Source organism: Chiloscyllium plagiosum, chromosome 10 (genome assembly GCF_004010195.1).
Source record: "Chiloscyllium plagiosum isolate BGI_BamShark_2017 chromosome 10, ASM401019v2, whole genome shotgun sequence".
Classification (NCBI taxonomy): Eukaryota; Metazoa; Chordata; class Chondrichthyes; order Orectolobiformes; family Hemiscylliidae; genus Chiloscyllium; species Chiloscyllium plagiosum.
This window is the reverse complement of record NC_057719.1, coordinates 87,031,646-87,046,266: the sequence shown is the minus strand read 5'-3', so window position 1 is coordinate 87,046,266 and position 14,621 is coordinate 87,031,646. Positions and strand designations below refer to the sequence as shown.

At 40.8% G+C, this 14,621-nt stretch overlaps 1 protein-coding gene across 3 annotated transcripts in view; it reads right to left on the bottom strand.

The window, feature by feature from the left end:
- The window catches only part of ino80 (INO80 complex ATPase subunit), a 214,232-nt gene that overhangs the window by 122,757 nt on the left and 76,854 nt on the right, over nucleotides 1–14,621 (bottom strand). For all 3 annotated transcript variants that reach the window (XM_043698306.1, XM_043698307.1, XM_043698308.1), the window contains exons 11-14: nucleotides 7,231–7,298; nucleotides 2,537–2,746; nucleotides 2,023–2,103; nucleotides 1,030–1,125 (exon numbers count right to left, since the gene is read on the bottom strand). In XM_043698306.1, coding sequence (XP_043554241.1) covers nucleotides 1,030–1,125; nucleotides 2,023–2,103; nucleotides 2,537–2,746; nucleotides 7,231–7,298 — 455 coding nt within the window. The remainder of the gene's footprint in view (nucleotides 1–1,029; nucleotides 1,126–2,022; nucleotides 2,104–2,536; nucleotides 2,747–7,230; nucleotides 7,299–14,621) is intronic.

The window sequence follows — 14,621 nt, the reverse complement described above, 5'->3', positions numbered from 1 at the left end:
GCACCCAGTCCAATTCCACTTTCCTCACTCCACGCAGCCATTAATGTCATTTAGTACAACAGCAGCCTGTAGTCATAATGCTGGTCTGCTGATACCCTATTTAATCTAATACTGCCCTCCTGCTAGCTTTCCATTCTTTTATAATGTTGCACTCTTTTCACGTATGTGTCACTGCCTAGTGACTCTAACCTCACTCTTCTGTTTGATCCCCATACTCTTGATTATCCAACTTAACGTTGTCTATCTCACATGCTCTACAAAGCCTCTAATATCCCTTTCTTAATATTGTCTTCAATATTCTTTCTCAAGCAACTTGCACTCTTGTCACTTGCCAAACCTTTATGTCTCTACCTGAGCTACAAATCTTCTCAAAACTCACTATTGCGTATCCCTAATTATCCAGAAGGCAGCAAAGAGTCAGGCGCATTGTTGAGAGCCTGGAGTCACATCGAAGCCAGATCAGGTAAGGATGGCAACTTTCCTCACTCAAAGGCATTAGTGAGCCAGATGAGCTTTGCCAACAATGAATTCATGGTAATTATCGGACTCTTAATTCCAGGTTTTTACTGAATTCAAATTCCACCATCTGCCATGGCAGGAATCGAACCCAGGTGCCAGAACATGACCTGGGTCTCTGGATTAACCATGTAACAATGATACTACTAGGCCATTGCATTTATCTCATTCCAGAGGATGGGTCCTGACAGCACCTGGCAAAGCCTGGTTCTGGCTCGTTACTGGCATAGCTCAGTCACAAACTACACAGTCTTGTTTGACCACTATTTGTCATAAAAGAATCATAATATTTGGAATGCAACCTATAAAATGCATCCATATCTATGTCAGAATTCAGACTACAAAGAAAGCCTGGACAATAACAGAAGTGCTGAATCTGCACAAATTCCTTTAGCACTGACAGATGGACATCTCCAACTTGAGAGTTCTAAATGCAATAGGGATGTCCATAACATTCTAAGATTACAAAATTTAATTTCTTATACACCAGCACTGCAGAGTCCTTTACATTACCTTGAATCGTGAAACAAATCTGGAGAATTCCTGATGCCAGTTGTTCAGTGTGGAGGCAGGAGAGATGATTAGAAATGGACCCCAAATATTTTCTCTCTGCATAAGAATCAAGTCAGTCAGTAAACGTGCACTAAATTCAGTTAAACAAACAGATTCATTAAAATACTTTTTTTTTGCATTAAGGGTTCAACAGCCTTCACCTCAGGTACCTGAATATGAGTGAAAGGGAGTGTTCTTAGTCCAAAGTTATAAGAAGGCAGTACTGAAGTATTAGACAAACAGCCAAATTCTCTCTCTTCAATTCAGCCAAAGCAACCATGGTCAGTTCCAGTTTATGCACAAATCTGATTTAGATTTGTACTCAGCTCTGGCTATTTAATGATTTACAGCCTGTGCAACCAGAAAAGGTTGCTCAATCTGTTTATATATTGGGGTGAGAAATTAGGCAAGCATTGAGAATTAGCATGTACATAGTCTGCAGAGAATAGGGCAAGGCAGTTTGAATTTGAAATTGAGAGGAATTTGGTTGTGATTGAAGGTCTGTGTGAACCAGGGACTTTGATTAGCCTATTATTGCCATGGCCATCAGTACATCATTTCAACAATTTTGTGCATGAGGTTTTCTATGCAGCCTCTTTCCAAATGGTTGGACATCAATATTGGGAGTATGCTTATACTGTGCCTACGCAGAGAATGTAGGATGGCAGTGCAGAGAGCTTGACTTTACATTTAGTCCTTATTACACCTTAGTCAGTTAGACATCTGATTTTTGTAACAACGGTGTGAAATTTATGCCAAATGACAGCAAGTAATCTACTGGATGAAAGGGGCAGGGAGATATGTTTAACTTGGATAATAAAGAGATAAAACAAAAATGAAGCTCCATACAATTAGTTACTATTGCTAATGGAAGTCATCTAAAGCTCTGATGCTCAGAGCAAGACGTGCAGCAGTTTGAGATGATTCTAAACTCAAATACATCATAAATCTTACCTCAGCTAAATGTGCCAAGAAAGCAATGCTCTGTACTGTCTTCCCAAGTCCCATCTCATCAGCCAGAATTCCATTGATACCCTGAAAGCAAAGAAAATTTAAATCAAGATCAAGCCATATGGAGACAGACATGTGAATTCATATCAGACAGGTATTCACAGTTAAGGCAGCCAGATCTCCATTTAAACAGGTGCTATGAAATAGTACATAAGGATACAAGTAATGATATCCCAAAGTTTGGAACTAGCTGTTAAGGTTGATGAGCTACCAAAATCCTGTGCCATACAATGAGAAATTGAGAGTTTGGAAATGAGGCATGAAAAGAAAACCCTTCAGATCAATGCTACTGGCAAGTGACCAAATGGTCTTGAGTGCATCATACTAGTCATTGAAAATTACTGACTCTTTCTCCCCACTGTCAAGCCACATAGCCTATCATGCACAATGGTGTGGCCAATGAGACTCTTGCCAATACTGAAGAGAAGAATCTCAGTCATGTGCACACAGATTTTACCTGCTCATAAAGGTTAGCCAGCCAATTCATGCCTTTCAGTTGGTAGGCTTTGAGCTTGCCATTGAACATGGAAGGCTGAGGAATGTCTTCACCAGCCCGAATGGAAGGGTTGGCCAAGCTGTAACTCTCCCCGAAACCAGTCCCCGACTCATTGGCTGCCCGCAATGCAGCCATGCGGCTCTCCTTTGCTTCCTCATCGAACAATCTGGTCTGAAAGCAAAAGTGCATACAATGGTGGTCAACTGTGATATCAAGGACTGCAGTTTTAAGAACTTATTCTGAACTTAGTATAGTTGTGGATACTACCATCTATAGCAAGATATTCAGTGCACGAATTAGAATGGTGGTCTGTTGTCACACTGCCTGCTGGTGCAATAAAGCATCGGAGAGAGATTAAAAACTCAGAATCCACATCTTCCACCACAGATTCAGTTATAATCTCATTTAGCCAGTGGAGGCTTTTCATTCTAATCTTTGCTCACACTTACCTAACATAGTTGAGCAGAGAACAAAAACAAAATCTATTACAGCAGCTAGGTATAATTTTCTAAGTTACAAACATTGTTCATTAACATAGAAAGTCCAAGAACAGAACAACAAACCAACAAAATGAACATGGCATAAGCAAATCCCTTCCATAAGACACAAAAGCCAGTTTAATCCTCTCCTATTGTACCAAAGTGCTATTTTCCAATAAGGACATATGAACATCAGCTGATGCAACGGAAAGTTTCACTGCCCACAAGATTAACGGTATCAATATAATTTGACACACGGCACAAGTGCAGGAAAATATCCTCCTCCCTGGAATAAGGCAAACACAGCTTACAAGATGTGGATAATCTTTTAGCCATAATCCTTGTATTTCCCAATGGGTTTTCATTCTCTACAAACTTCATCTCATCCTTATCAACATTGCCTCTCTTCTGCATATCATCCCCATCTCAGACTTAGATTGATTCTCTGTCCGCAATACATTAAAGTCCTCCACCTGCCAACCTGCCTTCCAACCTATTCACTGCCTTAAAATTTCCCTCCTTGCTTTCTGTTCTTCTTTTAACTCCAAATTTGCAAAGCTCCAACCTTGAGCCTCTGTATCACTTAAGTGCACTCTTTGCAACACCTCTTATGTCCACCTCTCCATTTCTCCCTTCTCCCACCTGAAGACCTAATCTGTTTTTAAACTAAGCTTCAATCATTTTAATATTTGTTTCTTGGCATTATAACTGGTCGCCTACATATTTCCAAAGGTACACGATAAAGTGCTGTACAAATGGCTTGCAAACGGCAAGGAGGTAGAAGTGAACGGTAGTCTCTTAGACTACAGAAAGGTTTAAAATGAAATTGCCAAAGAATTTGTCTTTGACTTTGTTCACAGAATATGGGTATTACTGACTAGGCCAGCATTTATTGCACATCCCCAAATGCCCCGAGAAGAGCTGCCTTCTGGATCTGCTGACACCCTTGAGGTGTAGAAACATCCACAGTGCTGTGAGGGAAGGAGTTCCAGGATTTTGGACCAGTGGCACCAAAAGGAACAGTGAAATAGTTCCAAATCAGCATGGCTGATGGCTTGAAGGGGAACTTACTGATAGTGGCATTTAAATGTTTGTTTTTGTTCTCTGCTCAACTATGTTAGGTAAGTGTGAGCAAAGATTAGAATGAAAAGCCTCCACTGGCTAAATTATTTTGCAGTGTTTACTGTGGAGAAGGACATGGAAGAAATAGAATGTGGGGAAATAGATGGTGATATCTTGAAAAATGCCCATATTACAGAGGTGGTGCTGGATGTCTGAAAACACCAACAAGTGGATAAATCCCCAGGACCTGATCCGATGTACCCACAACTCTGTGGGAAGCTGGGGAAGTGATTAATGGTCCCCTTGTTGAGCTATTTCTATCTGTGGTAATCACAGGTGAGGTGTTGGCAAACTGGAGGTTGGCTAACGTGATGCCACTATTTAAGGAAGGATGGTAAGGAAAAGCCAGTGAATTATAAACTGATGAGCCTGATATCGATGGTGGGCAAGTTATTGTCGGCTATGCGGAGGCATAGGATTTCCACGCATTTGGAAAGGCAAGTATTAGGGATTAAGGAGAGTCAACATGGTTTTGTGCACAGGAAATCATGTCTCATGAATGTGATTTGAGTTTTTTGAAGTAGTAACAAAGTGGATTTATGAGGACAAAGCTGTGGACATTATCTGTATGGACTTGAGTAAGGCATTTGACAAGGTTCCTCACAGTAGACTGGTTAGCAAGGTTAGATCATAGAATACACAGAAAACTAGCCATTTGGATACAGAACTGGCTCAAAGGTTGAAGGCAGTGGTGGTGGAGATTTGTTTTTCAGATTGGAGGCCTGTGACCAGTGGTGTGCCACAAGGATTAGTGCTGGATCCACTGCTTTTCGTCATTTATATAAATAATTCGGACGTGAACATAAGAGGTATAGTTTGCAGAGGACACCAAAACTGGAGGTGCAGTGGACAGCAAAGAGGTTACCTCAGACTACAACAGGATCACGATCGGATGTGTCATTGGGCTGAGGAGTGGCAGATGAAGTTTAATTTAGATAAATGTGAGGTGCTGCATTTTGGAAAGGCAAATCAGAGCAGGACTTATACACTTAATATTAAGTTCCTGGGGAGTGTGGCTGAACAAACAGACCTTGGGGTGCAGGTTCATAATTCCTTGAAAGTGCAGTCACAGGTAGGTATGATATTGAAGGCTGTGTTTGGTACACTTTCCTTTATTGGTCAGAGTATTAAGTACAGGAATTGGGAGGTCATGTTGCGGCTGTACAGGACATTGGTCTGGCCACTGTTGGAATATTGCGTGCAATTCTGGTCTTCCTCCTATTGGAAAGATGTTGTAAAACTTGACAGGGTTCAGAAAAGATTTACAAGGATGTTACCAGGATTTGAGTTATAGGGAGAGGCTGAATAGGCTGGGGCTGTTTTTCCTGGAGTGTCAAAGGCTCAGGGGCGACCTTATAGAGGTTTACAAAATCATGAGGGTCATGGATAGGATAAATAGACAGAGTCTTTGCCCTAGTCCAGAACAAGTAGGCATAGGTTTAGGGTGAGAGAAGAAAGATTTAAAAGGGACTTAAGGGGCAACTTTCTCATACTGAGGGTGGTGCGTGTATGGAATGAGCTGCCAAAGGAAGTGGTGGAGGCTGGTACAATTACAATATTTCAAAGATATTTGGATGGATATATGAATAGGAAGGGTTTAGAGGGATATGGGCTAGGTGCTGGGAGGTTAGGTTAGCATGAACCTGGTTGGCATGAACAAGTTGCACAGAAGGGCCTGTTTCTGTGCTGGACATCTCTATGACTTTATTTAAAGTTGCTGCTAAAGGAGCTTTTGAGAGTTGCTGCAGTGCATCTTGTAAATAGCACACACTGCTACCACTGTGTGGTAATGAAGGGAATGAACGTTCAAGGTGGTAGTTGAAATGGTAATCAAGTGGGAGGAACAGAGAAAATGCTGGAGAAATTCAGCAGATCTGGCTGTATCTGCGGACAGAGAAACAGTTAATGTCTGGAGTCCAATACAATTCTTCCTTGAAGCTCCACCTCAGTATCAGTCTCCTTATTAAAGGAAGTATGCAAATGCATTGGATGCAGAGTTAGAGGTCTACAACACATGAAAAGGTTCTTGGTCCCTTCACGCCCATGCCAGTAAAAACCAACCACCTAACTTTTGTAATCTCATTTTCCAGCAGATGGCAGTCTCACATGACTTGGCATCGCAAGAGCACATCTAAATACTTCTTAAATGTTATCAGGGTTTCTGCCTCTCCCACCCTTGCAGTCAGCGAATTCCAGATTTTCACCACCCTCTGGGTGAAAAGGTAGTTCCTTACATTCCCTTTAAACCTCCTGCTCCTTAATTTAAATCGTCATCTCCTGATCATTGATCGCTCCACTATGGGGAAATTTTATACGTATTATATTCTGCCTCAGTCTCCTCTGTTCCCAAGAAACCAACCGCAATCTTTCTTTTATCCCATCTTTCTTCATGACTGAAACTTTCCAGCCCAAACAACATTCTGGTAAACCTCCCCTGCACCCTCCCCACTGCTATCACAACCCTCCGATAATGTGGATTCCAAAACTGCAAACATAATTCTAACTGTGGCCAAACCAACATTCTCAGAAGGTCTACCAACTAATTCCTGGAATGGGTAGGGTGTCACTCATTTGCTACAATAACTTTGGCTGGTGAGTGAAGGCAATCTCACCCAATGTTCTGGAGAAGTCAGAGTTAAAAGGCACAAGCAAACCCTCTGCTTGAATGTAAAACAGTAAACTAACTTGTATATTGTAATTCTGCGGTCAATGTCATAAGGGAGTAGAATGAATTCTTACAATTGAAGCAACAATGTTTTGTTGCAGCAGAATAAAGGTGGTGGCATTTAGCTGTTATAACAAATAAGTAAGTGCCTCATGCTAACAACTGGTGCCCCAAGTGCATATGAAGTTCACTTTCAAGTACCCATATAACCCTGATCAGTGAACTTGCACAAATTTATATCCTGTACTGCTTCAAAACAGATCAGGTGAAATTATAGCACAAAACAAAACAAAATTCATTAGCATGAAAAATGTTCTGCATGCCAGGGACTGGGCTAGGAGAGTAACAAGTGGAACACAATCAACATAATGAAAACCTGAGCCACTCACTTTGGCTTGCTGCACTCGAAAGGCATCCTCTGCATTCTTCAATGCCTGTGCTTTATAGTATTCACTATCTGCAAAACAGAGAATAACACACAATAAAATCATAAGAGTACATGGTAATTTCCCCACTGGGGTTCAGATTGGTAAAAAGTGCCAAGTTCACCTTGCTAGTTACCGAGAACAGTGCTACTCAACCAATGGGGTACATCCCTCTGTCTAAATGTGAAATCTATCAAGATGGGGGGAGAATTATAAAAATAAACAATGAAATAAAAAGGCATGAAGCTAAGAATTAAGATATATATTTGCTACTCAATTGTCAGTGGAAAACAGCAAGGACATTTGGATACAGATGGTACTGCAGTGATATCCCTGAAAGACAGGGAGCTTGTAGGTGCCATCACCCTTGGGGTGAAAAGCGGTTTCCTTACATTCCCTCTAAACCACCTACCCTTTACTTTAAATCACGTCACCTGGTCACCGATCGCTCCACTATGGGACAACTTTGACAAAATGCCTGGTGACATCTAAGATGTAGAGGGTTAAGAAACACTGACCTGGACATTCAGATAAGATGTGCAACTACTGCAAGCTCAGCACCAGAGAACCAAGACGCGACCCTTAAAATGTCCTATCTACAATTCAATGTTGGAGAGATTGCACAAAATAGAGGACAATAATAAACTTATAAGTTGTCTTTTGAGATTACAAGAAATAATTCCACCATAGCCCACATCCTCATCACCCCTGGATTCACTTGCCCCTCTCCCAACTCAAATGGCTCCACTCCAATCTCAACCCCTCTTACCTCAGATGACCGTCCACCTGCCCAACTACATTTGTCTACCTCATCTACCACTTTACCTTCCTGCACATCCCCAAACCTTGGCTTCAGCTTGATATAAATGCTGCTATCGTGAAAAGTGCCCATATTGCAGAAGAGGTGGTGCTGGACATCTTAAAATGCATCTAGGTGGATAAATCCCTGGGACCTGATAAAGTGCATCCAGACTCTGTAAAAAGCAAGGGAAGAGATTGCTAGGCCCTTTGCTGAGATATCTGTATCATTAATAGCCATGGGTGACATGCCATAAGACTAGAGGTTGGCTATTATGGTGCCGTTATTTAAGAAAGGTGGCAAAGAATGCCAGGTAACTAGACTGGTGAGCCAAACTTCAGTACTGGCTAAGTTGTTGCAGGGAATTCTGAGGGACAGGATTTACGTTCATTTGGAAAGGCAAGGACTGATTAGAAATAGTCAGCATTGGGAATCTGGTCTCACTAACTTGATTAAGTTTCTTGAAGTGACAAATATAGTTAAAGGCAGAGCGGTAGACAATGTTTTCTCAGTACTTCAGCAAGACATTCAACAAGATTCCATATGAGTAGACTAGTTAGCGAGGTTAGATCAATGGAATCCCAGTGAAGCAAGCCAACTGGATACAAAATTGGCTCAAAGGTAAGTGACAGGATGGTGCTGGAGGATTGCTTTTTGGATTGGAGGCAGTGACCAGTGGTGTGCCACAAGGATTGGTGCGAGGTCCACTGCTTTTAATTATTTATTTAAATGATTTGGATATGAACATAACAGGTATGGGGTTGCTAAGTCTGCAGATGAAGCAAACATTGGACAACAAAGAAGGTTACCTCAGAGTACAACATGACCTTGGTCAGATGAACCAACAGACCAAAGAGTGGCAGATGGAGTTTAATCTGGATAAATGAAAGGCATTGCTTTTGGTAAGGCAAATCAGGGGATGATTACAGTTAATGGTAAGGTCTTGGGGAGTGTTGCCGGCCAAAGAGGCCAAAGGGTGCAGCTGCATAGTTCCTTAAAAATAGAATTGCAAAATGATGGATGGTAAAGAAGGCATTTGACATGCTTGCCTTCATTGGTCAGTGCATGGAGTACAGATGTTGGAATATCATCTTGTGGCTGAACAGGACATTGGTAAGGCCACTTTTCGAATACTAAGTTCAATCTCCCTGCTGTAGCAAAAATGATGTGTAACTTTAAAAGGGTTCAGAAAAGATTTACAAGGATATTGCCAGGATTGGAGGGTTTAAGCTATAAGGAAAGGTTGAATAGGTGGTGCATTTTCCCTCTAGAATGTTGTAGGCTGAGTGGTGACCTTAGAGAGGTTGATAAAATCGTAAAGAGCATGGACAGTGCCAACAGTCAAGGTTTTTCATCTCCAGGGTAGGGAAGTCCAAAACTGGAGGGCATAGATATAAAGTGAGAAGGGAAAATTTAAACAGGACCCAAGGGGCAACTTTTTCACACAGTGAGTGGTGTGTATATGCTACAAGCTGCTAGAGGAAGTGGAGAAGGCTGGTACAATTACAACATTTAAAAGGCATCTGGATGGGTACGTGAGCAGGAATAGTTCAGGCGGACATGGGGCTAAAGCTGGCAAGCATGACTGAATTAATTTAGGATATGATTAGATTAGATTACATTACAGTGTGGAAACAGGCCCTTCGGCCCAACAAGTCCACACCGACCCGCCGAAGCGCAACCCACCCATACCCCTACATTTACCCCTTACCTAACACTACGGGCAATTTAGCATGGCCAATTCACCTGACCTGCACATCTTTGTGACTGTGGGAGGAAACCGGAGCACCCGGAGGAAACCCACGCAGACACGGGGAGAATGTACAAACTCCAGACAGACAGATGCCTGAGGCTGGAATCAAACCTGGGACCCTGGACATCTCTATGACTTTATTTAAACCCCACTATCTGGTTGACATGGATGAGTTGGACCAAAGGGTCTGTTTGTGTACTATATAACTTTGATTATAAAAATGATTTTGCAGTTAAGAAGAAAGGCAAATGACATACACTGAGTTTGAGGAGAGAAGAGGGGCATGGTCAGGTGAAAATGGGAAACTGAAATCATGACTGAAAAGGAAACATTGGAGATTTCATAAAGCAAGCTTGAACTGGCAAAGCACAAAGGGAGGAGAACAGAATTCCTTAAGGCATTACCATACTAAGTAAACAATCGTCACCAATGTTCAGAGTATAGGGACCAATATTTCAAAGGAAAATCTGACTGGTATGTTTTAAGATTTAGGACACTCAGGCCTGGTGTGAAGTCAGTCATCAAGAAATTTAAAAAAAACAAGAGCAACAAACTTGGACAAGAAGAAGAAAAAATGTTAAAAACTGCCAAACAAAACTAAAATTGTGTATGACGGAATAATCACGACAGTACTCTCAGTATCTGAGGGAGAACAGGTTCTCAGTTGGGTGGGACACTCCATCAGGGCACCCAGGATCTAGCTTGTGAGTGCTCTATTCACAGAGTACATCTGTGATAGGTGAAATGCAAAGACCTGTGGGTAAAAGGCAAGAATGTAAACTACACAAAGCATAAAAGACTGTAAATGACCATGTATACATGCAGGTACATAAAATAAGATTTCAACACAATTTTTATCTGTTACACTGTGTTCTCTGCGCTGAGACGGACCGAATAACTCATCGAGAAGGTTGTGGGATCAGGAAAACGAGAGAAAAATACTCTCAACTTGAATTCCCGACACAAGGATAATCTCCTGTTTGGCAGATTCTCTAACAGCCTTTTTTACAACCTACACGTTACACAAGAGTTCTGTTGAGGTGTAGCTAGTTTCAGGGTCAGCGATCATTAATTTTTACATATTGGTCACCAGCTGTGTATCTGGGTCTGTAAAGACCAAACTGTTTACCAACCCCTTAAAAAGCGATCACAGAATATCAAGGGAAAAAGGTTGCACACCTATGCTTTTGATCATTCTTGGGTTGAATAACTCCAGAGTTAAAGCTTCTATCCAGAAATTCACCATGGCTAGGGATAGCTTACTCAGTATCTTGCAGTCTGCATGCCTTCCAAACTAATTTGGCTCGGGGGTCATCACTCACATCAAACCGTAAGAGAGAAATAGAAAGATACATTTGGAAAGGGTATACAGAGAACTGAGAAAAGCAAAAGAACTAAAAGTTTAAAAAGTTTTTTTGTGATCTGAAAAGTTATTATAAAGATGCTTGAGCAACATTCACAAATTCAAAGACGTGTTATGACACAAAGGAGCCGCCTGGCTAGTATGTCTGCATTGGATTTCTGTACAAGCATCAAGATTTAGTGTCACTTTCCAGCCCTTCTCTTTAAATCATTCAATGCCCCCTTGGATACCTCAAATGAACGTGTGAAAAAGTTCTCACCTCACATTTGCTACAGTACTTAGATACAACTGAGTGGCTTGCTTGGCCACTTCAAAAGCCAGTTAACAGTCAACCATACTGCTTAGTTTTCAGAGTCTTACGTAAGCCAGATTAGGTCTGAATGGCACAGTTCCTTCCCTGAAGAAAATTAGTGAACCAGATGGGTTATGACAACCTATAATGGTTACATGGATGACTATGGGTTAGATTTATATCCCAGATTTTCTTATTGAATTCACATTTCACCATCAACCATGGTGGGTTTCAAACCCACGTCCCAGAAACATTAATCTGGTGTTCTGGATTAGTAGCATAATAACACTACCTACTTTGTCAGTGCCTCTCCCTTTAAAGAGAATTGTGCATACATTTCAATGCAAAGAAAAATTACATGAGAAAATTATGGGGAAAGGGATTAATTGCATAGCTTGATAAAAAAAAGCCAATACAATCATGATGGGCTGAAGGGATTCCTTGGGTGAACTGTTCTGAATCATCGATTCACTTTCTATATAACAGTTGCAATGAATGTTCAGTGCTGAGAACAGGGTGCAGCTGGTTTTCTTATTTTATTTGTTTCATTGGATGCATTTTGTGAAACAAGGCAAATTTGCCAAGTCACATTACATAAACATGTTTAGGCATCAATTTTTAATTGCTGGCAAGTGTGAAAGGATGTGTTATGTAGTGCTGGTGTGCAATCACAGCCTAGTGTCAAGACCAAACTGTGCGTAAATTCAAATCCCAGGTTTTCTACTTTGTCCTTATATCCTAAACACTTCTACCTGCTTTGTGGTTTAGAGCACATACAGGCATGGGTGACCATGGAGATTAAGGAGTATGAAACATGGTTTTATGGTCTTAGTATAGGCTTTGACAAGGACAGTTGACAATGAGATTTTTAAGAGGTTTGTGTCATTTTACCAAGCCTACAAACTCCTAGTTTCTTTAAAAAATTTGAAGCCTAGGTTTTCTGTGCATTACAAAGTCAAAGCACCAAAGGCTTGGTGATTGATGCTCTCCTGTCTGTTTAATCTAGACATTTGGGGCAGAGGAACTGAATACTCTTTATGCAAATTCTTGGCAACAACAGCATGGAGCAAAAAAGCTTCAATCGGTAAATTTCAAACAGGGGAATAAAAAAAGGTACAGACTCTGAAACATCATTCAAACGCAAAATTTTCATATTATGTAAAAAATAAGGAACAGGAGCAAGCCATTATGCCTCCTGAGCCTGCACAACCATTCAACAGGATCACAGTTGATGACATTCCTCATGATCACATTCTTGCACTTCCCCAAAAAACCTTGATTCTCTGACTGATCCAGAATCCATCTCAGCTTTAAAATATACACAAAGACTCTTCCCCCACAGCTCTCTGGAGCAAGGAGTTCCAAAGAGACAACCTTCAGAGAAGAAATTCTTCATCTCAGTCTTACATTGGCACCCCTTTATTCTAAGGCAACGTCGTCCTATCCTAGGCTCTCTCATGAGGGAAAACATCTTCTGAGTATTTACCCTGTCAATCCCATGTGTCAAAGAGATCCTTTCTCATTCTTCAAAATTCCAGTGAGCAGACCCCCAAACTGTTTAACCTTTGCTCATAAGACAATCTCTCCACAGCGGCATCATCCTAGAGAACCTTCTTTGAACTGTCTCTAATGAAATAATACAGTACTCCAGATTTCACCAACACTTTGTACAGTTGCAGGAAGACTTCCCTACTCTCATACTCCAGCCCTCTTGAAAGGAGAGCCAATATTCCATTTAGCTAGCCTTCCTAAACGCTGCACCTGTGCACCTGCTTTCTTAGTGCACAAGTACCCAAGGCCTTGTGTCGTAGTTTCCTCCATTTAAAAAAACATATCCTGTTCTTCTCCACCAAAATGAGTAACTTCACATTTTCCACATTCTACTCCATTTGACAAATTTTTGCCTGTTTATCTAACCTATCAATCCCTCTCTAAACTGTTCGCATCCTGCATTTTCATTTAATCACGTTGCTCACTGGCCAATTCTCTAAAAATACCTCCAACATGAGCTCTTAGATTATGACTTAATGTTTTGCGGTACCTTGTTGAACACCTTCGGCAAGTCCAAATACAATCTACTGGTTTCTCTCTATCCACCATTTGAGACTTCCTCAAAAGGCAAGTAAATTAGTCGATACAATTTTCCTTTCATGAAGCCATGTTGATTCTGCTCGATTAGATTATGAATTTCCCAATGTGCTATTACTTCCTCAGTAAGTAATTCCAACATTTTCCCCCCCACAATAGATGTTATTTTAATTGACCAATAATTACCCAATTTCTGCCTTTTTAGTAGGGATACCATATTGACAGTTTTTCAGTATTTCTGTAGAATCCAAGGATTTTTGGAAAATTATAATCAATTCTTCCACTTTTCCCTGTAGCTACTTATTTTAAGATCCTAGGGTGGAAGCCATCATGTTGAAGAAGCGCACCTGCTTTTAGCCTCATTGACTAAAGTAGTAGTATGAGATAGCCTAAGTGCTGAATGCCTCTCCATATTCTTTAGTATTAATAGCATGTTCAAAGTATCCTCTGCGTAAAAACAGATGCAAAATGTCTGCTTAACTCCAGTGCCATTTTTAAATTCACCACAACCATCTCCCAGGTTAATTTTCTATGGGACCGATGATCACTTTGGGATCCACCTTAGTTTTTGAGTGTTAAATGAAGCTCTAATTGCCATTTTTCATATTCCTCACTAGTTTGTCCATGTAGTTTATTTTCTCATTTCATTACCTTTTTAGACCTCCCCTGTTGAATTCTTTATTGATTAGCTGCGGTTGTTTCATCCCTCTCAGAATCTTTTTTCCTTATTAGGATGCACTTTGTTCAAAGTCATAAATTACCTCCTTAAATGTCTGCCACTGCTTGCCTATGTCTTGCCTGCTCATCTATCTGCCCAGTCTGCTTTAGCTAACTCTACCTTCATTTCATTGCAATTCCCTTAAAAGTTAAACAGTTATTTCCAACATAAGTTTCTCACTGTCAAATTGAATGTTAAATTCTACGATGTTATGAATGTTGCTACCTAGGGCATCTTTTACTCAGAGGTCATTTATTATACCTGCTTCATTATGAATCATTAGATTAAAGATAGCCTTGATGGCTCAATAACTTATTTGTCTATGAAATTATCCCAAATAGC